At 51.2% G+C, this 9464-nt stretch overlaps 1 protein-coding gene across 1 annotated transcript; it reads right to left on the reverse strand.

Annotated features, from left to right (window-relative positions):
• Positions 1–1464: 1464 nt before the first annotated feature.
• Positions 1465–4464, reverse strand: pall (F-box protein pallbearer). Its single transcript, XM_003744103.1, has 6 exons — positions 4037–4464; positions 2887–3014; positions 2590–2758; positions 2335–2443; positions 1991–2221; positions 1465–1824 (listed from the first exon to the last, which is right to left on the reverse strand). Exons 1-6 carry the CDS (start codon positions 4313–4315, stop codon positions 1595–1597), a joined length of 1146 nt encoding a protein of 381 aa, XP_003744151.1. The 5' UTR covers positions 4316–4464; the 3' UTR covers positions 1465–1594.
• Between the last annotated feature and the right edge of the window lie 5000 nt (positions 4465–9464).

A 9464-nucleotide genomic window follows, 5' to 3' on the forward strand; every position in this document is an offset into this window, starting at 1 on the left:
CTCTGGGACCAGCTGGGAGCCAGGCCCCGTTGTACTCAACGGAGCCCCCCTCTCGACCTCTGGCAGATGCCTCGGCATTGAATTGTATATCTCCTTGCGGCGTGTTCCGTACATCCAGGCTCTCATCCAAGCTCCAGTCGGACGTTTCCTGTCTCCACCGCCTCCGACGGCTCGGTGAGGTCCTGATAACTTCCCCCCAACTTTCATCAATGGCCGCATACCCCACTATATTTGAACGTGGGGTTAAGATGAATGGTGCTTCCCTCATTACTCATTACTTACAAGTTGCCCAAAACAACGGAATCAGAGCCATCCTAGGTCTCACTCGTCCCGCTCTCCAATCTCACCTCTGTACAATAGCTTTTGTCTCTTCCGAGTAAGCCAGCTCTATCGGTACCTTGTCGCCTGCTCGGCGTTCCGTGCTGTTTACGCTACTCTCCTCCCGTTTCTCTACTGTGCATATTAGCTTGTTGCATCCGCTCTCACGTTTCGGAATTCTGTCCTTCGGACCCTGAAAGTCTCCTTCGTATGCCCTGGTTCTTCGCACCCGCTCCAGCTCACGACGGTCTAGAATGGTCATCCGGATCTTCGTGATGCTCTCACTTATTTCTCCCTATTCTCAGCGCACGCCCAAAAGCCTTTGCTCACACTAGAAGATATGCGGCCTAACGCTTGCGAGTACCACACGAAGATATCATATTGAGTAAATGAATAAAACTGTAGTAGTCAGAATAGCAGATGGCATCGCACCTCTCGAGACAGCATGGCTTAGTTTCCAAACCGTTCCGATGCGGACCCTTGCTTCCGTGTGGCTGCGTATGGTCATTCAGTTCGTCTGACTGAGACCATACAACTGATCTTAACTCCCTAACGAAAAAAACGACATCTGCAATCCCAGTCGAAGAGACGACAAATTGGTCTTGAATGAGCAGCCGGTATCGGCGACATATTCCTCTTTTTATCATTGCACACGAGTACGTAAACTAACCTCAGAAATTTACACACTGATTGCAAAACTAGGGACTAGGTGAACCCAGGAGTTGCATTTGTCATACATGTAACGTAACCGAACTTTAATTAACTTAGGTTTTTTCTACAACGTGTTTGGGCTTCAGGTTCAAAGGTGCGTCCCGTCTCGACAGAAAAAATCAGAGCTTCCCTATGTCACCTTTTTGGTGAAAGACTCGATCCTGAGATTCGTGGGATTCGATATTGAGCTCGGTTCCTATACATGGATTACGATGACGGGATCGCGTGCTTTCGGGTCACGTGGTGCTTCGACAAGTTGAGGCAATAGTATTACACAATGAGCCACACTCTACCGAAGACATGGTGACCATGCTAGATCCGAAGGAATGAAAAGCTTCGTCACGGAATCCTATAGACGGATTCCGGTGTCAAACGGAGTAGGCCGACCCGACGAGTCAAAGAAGAGACTAACTCGATCCAAAATAAATTTTTCTCGGCCCTCGATTTGGGCCTGTGTTTCTCTGCTCGATCACTCAATAAATTCGTGTTTGTTATCGGGGCTGAATTCCGATTAAGACTCGGATGGTAATACGTTTCATTCTCCGCTAGATTTGTACAGCAGCACTCAATTCAAGTCCCATCGACTTTTCTTTGCCCGTGGTTGGAGTTCGCAAACATCGAGATCATCTGCGGGAAATTTGCTACTGCGGCTAGTTGCCACTTCACACGAATCCTTCCTGAGCATGCTTCGCACTTCCACCAGTTGTTTCTCCACTTCTGCGACTCTCCCCGTCAGTTTTTCTATCACGACGTTCGAAACGTTCAGTCGCTCGCTGATTTCCTGTAGTTTCTTATCTGCGAATCGATCGAAAACTTCAGGTTAATTTTCTGCGAATCAGCGTTACGTAAGATCATCTACTCGCGGGCTGAGTAGATTCACATCGCGAATTCGAAATTTCGCCATCTCATGGTCGTTGCGGGAAAGGAAAGAAATGATAGCAGACGAAAAGCTAAAGCCTACCTTTCTCCTTAATCCGCTTCTCTAATTCCTTCGTTTTACTCTCCAATTTCGCAACTTTCCGACTGTGATCGGCAATGGTCTGATATACGGAGCCAGTATAATGCGGCGCGAGATTGCTCATGGATGCAATCCGGAAACCGGGTCTGTATCCCATCACGGTATCATTAGCTTCAACGATAGCCAAGTTCGCAGCAGCTAACAGAGGGTCCGAAAGTCCTCCCGAGAGACGATCTGTGGGTCGTACGAAGGTAGAGATTAAGCAGGATAAAGACCGCGAGCGTTTCTCAGGAGCCTCACCTTTCCATCGAATCTCTCAGGGAGCGTGAAGCTCGATCTGAACTCACCGGTTATTTTTGCTCTGAGCCGAGGTTGAATGCATTCATCAAAATGCTCCATGGCCATCGATGAGATATCGCGGAGTTCTTGCAATACCTCGTGTGGTCTAGGAGGATCCTTCGGGAGCGGGAGTAACTTTAGTGCGGGCGAACCCCATGCATTGCACGCGCGTCGCGGCGTCATATGAGCCGCCAGGGGGAATCAATCCAGCCATAGTACTTTCAGCATAGGGGGATGGAGTTTTAGATGAGAATCAAACGTACTTGGTCCGTATTGACTAGTTTTATTATGCGCCTGACTTCATCGATTACACGACCCGGAATGAAGCAACACAAGTTCTGTTCAATGAATTTCCCGTACGTCATACTGAGGAGACTCAGACGCGTTTCGATAGCCATCAAAATGTCACCGTGCCTCGCCAAACGATGTGTCCTGGAAATTTGAGTCGATATTTAGCCGCTAATGGGAACGATTCATTCCGAATCACATGAGAAGGCTGCTCCGTTCGATTTTCGTGATGCTTCGTGAGTCTCAACTGCTGACTATGCGAAGTCATCTACCTTCGTTCACTCTCCCTCCGAGGTAGTTGTGATTTGACTTTCTTCAATGAGTCACTGTGGAATTTCTCCATTTTGTAATAGCCCTCGTTGAGCATGCTTTTGCAAATATCATCGAATGATTTACAGACCTGTAACAGGAAAGATATATCCTTATAGGAGACAATATTGGATGTTGAAGGAGGACCTACTCAAGGCACTCGCTGACGCAAGCCCGTGAGGATGAGACGCCGAGGCTGAGGGGTGGAATAAACCCTGATTCTGTTTCATCCGGCAGGATAGCCCAACGGCAGGATCAGACTCGTGATTCACTTGAGAGGATGGTGATGCCGAATCATCGCCGAGCCCAGCCCGAATTAGCTTGCCCCGGTCACGGTGTCTATCTAAAAGGAATCTCGATATTCAGTTTCAGCAAATCAAGACGGCAATCCGCGGCATACTGGGGAAGGCCTGGCGGACCGAGATCAAGAGTGACAGAGTTATTAGATTTCCTCTCCGGGGAGCATCCGATATGTCCCGCTCACAGAGAATTATCCTAGAATCCGAATTTCGGTTCAGTCCCTGCCGACAAGGAGTCGGGTTTCCCACCCGGCCAGCAGACAGCTAGCAAAGACCCGTAACTCAGTCAAGGCTCCTGTTCCAAAGACGATGAATTACCCGGTGTCTCGAGAAGACGGGATGACTAACGAGGTTCCATGTCGAATGTGTGGGAATCCACCGATCATTGAGCCACGGGATCCCTGTAGTGGGGAACGGGGCGAGGGTTTCTGAACAAGATCCGTTATCCGTTCAAGCTGCTGAGGAATGAGGTCAACGCATGGAATGTGTGATCCCGCTTCACGAACAAACCCGCTGCTGAACAATGATTGGATTCAGAACGGTCTCAGCGACCGCTTCCCGACGGAGGAGAAGTACCTAAACCCCAGCATCCGTCGTCTCTCCCGAGAGGGATCTCCTCCGGCCAATCGGATGACTAATCAGAGCCATTTTGTGATGGCTTCTCGATTCGCATTCTCGACGAAAACATCCTTCGAAACTCTCTTCTTTACCTCCACCATCAGAGACCAGGATGTCAGATCTTCGGCCGACGGATCTGGGCTGAGCTCTGAGTTTTCGGCCGCGGAAGCTTCAAGAATACCAGGGGAATACTTACGGGACGCAGTTGTGCGATCTCATCGTAGTTCAGAAATTCGAAGATGTACACAATTATTTCTCTGGGCAGTTTCGAGAATGGCTGACCCCCCGTGTTGACGGAGTAAGCGAGAGAGCTTGAGCCCGGGCTCTCAATAGACTCGCTTCCGCTTGCGGCACTTTTACTGTTACAAGTACAAGGTCTGGCGCTGTCGTTCATCAAAAGTTTTCTGGTGATGCCGCAAGGACAGCTGCTGGAGCCCCTATGGCTGCCGTCTGACCGGAGCTCGGTATGCTCCATTCCTGGATCTTGATCCAAGAACACTACGACGCACCACTATAGTCAGATACACTGATTATTCGAATAGAAACTTTTTATTCCGAGGCACTAATTCCCAGATCGAGTATATCGGGTTAGCTGGTGATCTGCTGCTCTCATATGAGAGTAGTGACGGCTAGATTCAGTAGGCGACCACAGCTTCTGCTGCTCATTCACTGCTTCAAGAGCAGACATCGGGCTAGGCTCGGACGGTTTCACGATGGGACGCCGTGCCTTTTCGACGATTTAGGGTTTGCTCCTCACACCGCCCTATCGACGTTCTGTTCAGTCCGTGAGGGGCGAACGAGCATTACGGACAGGAGAGTTCGTCAGAGGCGAACGCTGCTTTCCGCGAGACTCGCGGAATTGATGTCGATGATCTTTCGCGGAAGTTCAAACGCGGCCGGGCTGGCGCCTCATCTCTCCGAGGTCCGACTTCCCGATCCCCCAGACCCGGTCTTCGGATCAGCGGCGGATTCAGGGGGGGCGTGCCTCCCCAAGAATCTTCGGTCCCTGTACAAAAGCATGGGCCACGAGGTGGCGCGTCATCCTCCGGGAGCTCTCGGTAGGGGGAGCAGCGCCTTGGTGTCACACATGTAGCTCAGCCATTACAACTACGAGGCGCGTAAGAGGGACGCAATTTATCGTTGACGAGAGTCATGGATAAATACTTCGACGGGACCGACGCGGGAGGGTCAGAAAAAATAAATATTAATATCTCAAATTTCCGCGCATATCCAACCTCTCCATTGCAATGCAAGATAAGTTTTCCTCCAACCTCAAGTCTATGAGGTGGAGAAGGTCAGAGAATGAGGGCAGATCTCCTCATTAATCGGGAAGCTTCCCGAGCACCGATCCCTTCATCAATGTCCCTGGTGAATTGCGACGAACCCAGTGACGGAAAAGCTCGAATAGTCGTTCGACCAACTTTCAGATGGGATCAAGCTCCCACGCATTTGGTACGACAATCCAAGAACTTGAGGGTCCTCTAGAACAAATGGGAGCTCGAGGGAGAGCTTTTCCCTTGATCCTCGCCGGAGTTTCGCCATTGTGATGATCAGCTACCTCAGTGAATAATGATCCGACATGATGCAATGAGCCAATCAGAAGTACATCCAGAACTCCGACAAAAAACCGTGCTGGGAACGACGCCGGCGCCGCGTCGCCGCGTGCTTGGCTGCTGCGTTTCAAGAGCATCGTGGAAGGGTCTACGGTGTCGGACTCTGTCTACGGAGGTTACATCCTCGCTCCGTACCGCATCGATTCAGAAGACGGAGAGAAGAAACAGGTTGCAAAGAGGGAGACTGAATTGTTTTTGGAAGTGATGGATCAAACGAATTTTGCATGAGATGCTCCAGCGGCCAAACGACAAATATATACACTGAATCTTCCTTCTTGAGACCCGGAGAGAGCATTTTCAGCTTCGCGGAAAATCCTCCTGCGACGGACGTCGTCTTCCGACCTACGACGGTTCATCGCGCATCAATTGATGACATGTGTCAAGGCTCGAACTGTAATTCCGGCCTTGTCCCGTTTGACACGGAGTCCGTTCCAACCTGGGATCTCTGTCACAGAAAACGAGAGACTAAACTTTGGATCAGCATGCGAATACCTCAGTTCCGTCGATCCCCGAGATCATAGATTGTGTTTGTCTTATTCGACCGACCTCAAGCAGCAGCCTACTGAGACGAACCAACGCGAATCGCTGATCCTCGATACGGAGATTGAGCGGCGTGATATAATTTTCTGAAATCAAGGAGAGAGAGGTGAGTCGGGGAATGCTACGGAAAGACTCTGGGAAAGAGTCTAAACACGGTCGGGAGTCACTTTGCCTCGGGATACATCGCCCACCGCTTGATTGGGCTGCTCATTCCTCTTCCTTCTAAAGGGGCATGCCTCCCATTTCGTGAACAATATTGTCTGTATCAGGATCGGCGCCTTAGAAGTTGATGTGTGAAACGCACCTTACGCAATTGGAGCTTCTCATCTCGAAGGCGAAGCAGCTCAAGCAGGGGGGATTATTGGCCCAGACCCTCAAATCTTTCGAAGCCCCCGTTAAAAATTATATTTTTGGAACGGAACGAACAATGCTCCGTGCTTTGCCTCTCGCAGGGTCCTCAGGGTTGACTCAACACCGAGTATGTGGAGAGATGCTCGCTAAGCACAAGACGAGACCTCACGGGCCTCGTTTCTGACGACCCTGCATCTGATGTGCCGTCTCCAACGGCGTTCTAATTTTCAGACCAGCGATGTAGAAGTAATCGTTTCTCCTTGGAGGGAAAATGACCGAGGACGAATACGAACTGTGCTTCTCTCCAGTCTCCTGCACACGATACGATGAATCGTCGAAGTGAACATTCAAGGTGATGATCATCCTCCATCTCGCGGGAGACCGATTGGGAGAGGACTTTTGACCTTCATCTCGAGTCCCGAGGAGAAGCATGGATCGAGTTCTCCGATAGCTGAACGCACCATTCATTCCTCTGCTTGGAAGCGAAGGATTAGGGATATCTTGCTGACAAAACGAGGGTGATCCGTGCTGTGGTCTTGACAGAATTATTCAAGGTTACCCGACGACAGGCATCCAAATGAATCTGTGCATACGATTCTCAGTGCATCCGCGCACGAGCTATGAACAGAGGTGACGGAAAGCAGGCCCATGAAGTTTCCCATCAGGTCTGAAGTGCTTTCCTCATCCGTCTTTGCGTATTTCAGGCTCTTTCGCTCTCTCGACTCTCAGACACTATAAGTTGCTTTCGACACGAGCACAAATGGAAAATAGAATAATACGTGAGCAAGGCAGAAACATGTTCGCCCATGGAACCATCATGCTCTCCCGAGAAACGGATTCGAGAGTAGCCAGCGGTGAACCCAACAGGTGTCACGAATGGATTGCCTCCCGCGAGGCAATCCATGAGGGGGATTGAAACAGGAACCGTTGCGCGGCCGGACCCTCATGCTCGAGTGTTGTTCAGTGGACAGTCTGTGATGGAGCTGTCGTGGCGCGAAGTCTTGGAGTGAAGTCTTCGGATGACCGATGCGCTATAGACGCAAAGCGCTCGAGGTGCGAAACGCGCAACGATCGCGTCGGTGGTTCTCAGATCGTCGCCGACCTCCACCACCTGAATCGAGATCACTCGTTCGAGGATTAGGGAACTTCTCCGAGCCAGGTCAAGGATATTTGGAGAAAAACGTGGATATCGCGCTCTAGCTGAGAGAAGTCTCGGAGCTCAGCTACCGAATGTTCGGAAATCGCTTGAAAACCCTACGATCCTCACAGATCTTCCAGCCTTCCTGATGAGAAAACCTCAACGGAGGCTGCCGTCCGATAGATGGTCCCACTTCCAGTCCTCTACGTCCAGGAGGAATCGCAGAGACAAAAAAAAAGATCCCATCTCAGACGATTCGTCTCAGCAGGTGCCCTGACGCGTCTGAATCCTGAGAATGCAGCCTTGGGATATCACAGAGACCCAGAAGCGCTTTCTCCCTCCATTTCATTCCACCGGGCTCACTATGTAGGCACATGCCGAGATTCTATCCTTCTCGAATGATTAGAAATTAGAATTGATTCGACCCCGAAGCAGCTTCAAAACCACGATGGGGCCAAGCAGATGATTGTCAACTTTCCGCACAAGGAGTCTAGAAGTCGTCGATTTACAATTAGATGCACATCACACTCCAAGCTGTGAACCGAAGCCGAAAACCGAAAACACATACGGAATCGACCTCGATCCGATAGCAATGACCAGGAATTAATCGGACACGGCATCAACGATGACATTGCAGCCCAAAATGATCGCTCATATTCCCCGCATCTCGCTATCACTCCAGAGGAGGCGATTCTCATCTCTTCAGAACCAGGGAATCGAGCCGGAGCTTCACTGTCTGACGGGAATCCGATCCGCGGGAATCCTTGCGAAATGTGCCTGAACATTCTACAAACCATCGTCAGTCTCCACCGGAGGAAGGGAGGTACTCAAACGCCTAACGGATATCGGATGCTCATGGCTCGCGAGCTCGCTGCTGATCGATAATTCAGCAAGGGGAATCTGTAGAATGACGAACTATACATTATGTAAGTACATATTCTCGGGGAGCCCTCAAACCTTACATGTTTGCAAGTAAGTTTCGGTGAACCACAAGGATTTCAAGCGTTTTCTCCCCGTATCCCCGGGTTCTATGATGATCGAAGGGATCTTTTCTCCCAAATCCACGCCAGACTGAAGCGACTTATCATCGTATTCTGGGACCAGGAGAAATTATTACGGCTGATGGGATAACCCGGAAGCCCAGCGAGTTCTCCGGCTAGGAGCGAAGCGAGCCGGAAGGAGCAGAACATTGAAGCTACGGTCGAACGAGAGAGTCGGCGGGCGCTGATGGTGATGACTATCAGGATGATGATGACGGCGGCGGCGGCAACGACGACGAGGAGATTCGTTTAATCTTTCTCCATATTCCTGCCGGGATCGTTGCTCCGGCGGTGGCGCCCCACTAGTCTTCATTGTCTTTTTTCCGGGTTTCAGCAGCAGCTGCTCCCGCGCAGGCAGGGGTTGCGTCTGCAGTTGGTTGTTGTTGTCGTGGAACCGGTGAGAGCGCGCGCGGCCGAGCAGCAGCAGTGGCAGCAGCGGCCAGCGAGCTTGCCCTGATTGGTTCGAGTGCGGTCGGAGAGAAGTTTGCCGATTGGTTGCGAGAGCGGCCTCGATCCACGGAGGCGGCGCATGACTCTTTCCTAGGCGGTGGCTGTGCTCGAGGGGTGGAAGATGACTGCGGCGGCAGCGGCGGCAGCGACGGCGGCGGCTACCATCACCACGACCACCAACCAGCACTACTAGCACGACCGACCAACAATAAGAGGAAAAATAAACTTTTTGTCATCCTATCGTTATTATTATAGTAGTCTGTACACTCGAAACTAGGCCCTGGCTCGAGCCGACGGCCCGTGTGCCCGCCCGCCCGCCTGCCTGCCTGTCTGCTCGTCCGTCCGTTCGTTCGCTCGTCTGTTCTCCTGTTCGTCCGTCCGGTGGTTCGCCCGGCAACCTCTGTGCCTGTCTGCCTTCGTCTTGCAAGAGAGACAGCGAACCGGTTCGAGAGTGTTTCGTCTCGGTGCCGTGAGCGCTGTCCTTCGTTCGGC

The sequence above is a fragment of the Galendromus occidentalis genome, unplaced genomic scaffold, assembly GCF_000255335.2.
Source record: "Galendromus occidentalis unplaced genomic scaffold, Mocc_1.1 scf7180000077460, whole genome shotgun sequence".
Classification (NCBI taxonomy): domain Eukaryota; kingdom Metazoa; phylum Arthropoda; class Arachnida; order Mesostigmata; family Phytoseiidae; genus Galendromus; species Galendromus occidentalis.

Bases quoted from the DNA above. Each gene is read 5' to 3' on its own strand.
- pall (XM_003744103.1), bottom strand. From the start codon at position 4,315: ATGGAGCATACCGAGCTCCGGTCAGACGGCAGCCATAGGGGCTCCAGC. The intron at 2,444-2,589 runs GTACGTTTGATT...CCGCTCCCGAAG, and splicing joins AACTAGTCAATACGGACCAA to GATCCTCCTAGACCACACGA. The intron at 2,222-2,334 runs GTGAGTTCAGAT...TACGACCCACAG, and splicing joins GCTCAGAGCAAAAATAACCG to ATCGTCTCTCGGGAGGACTT.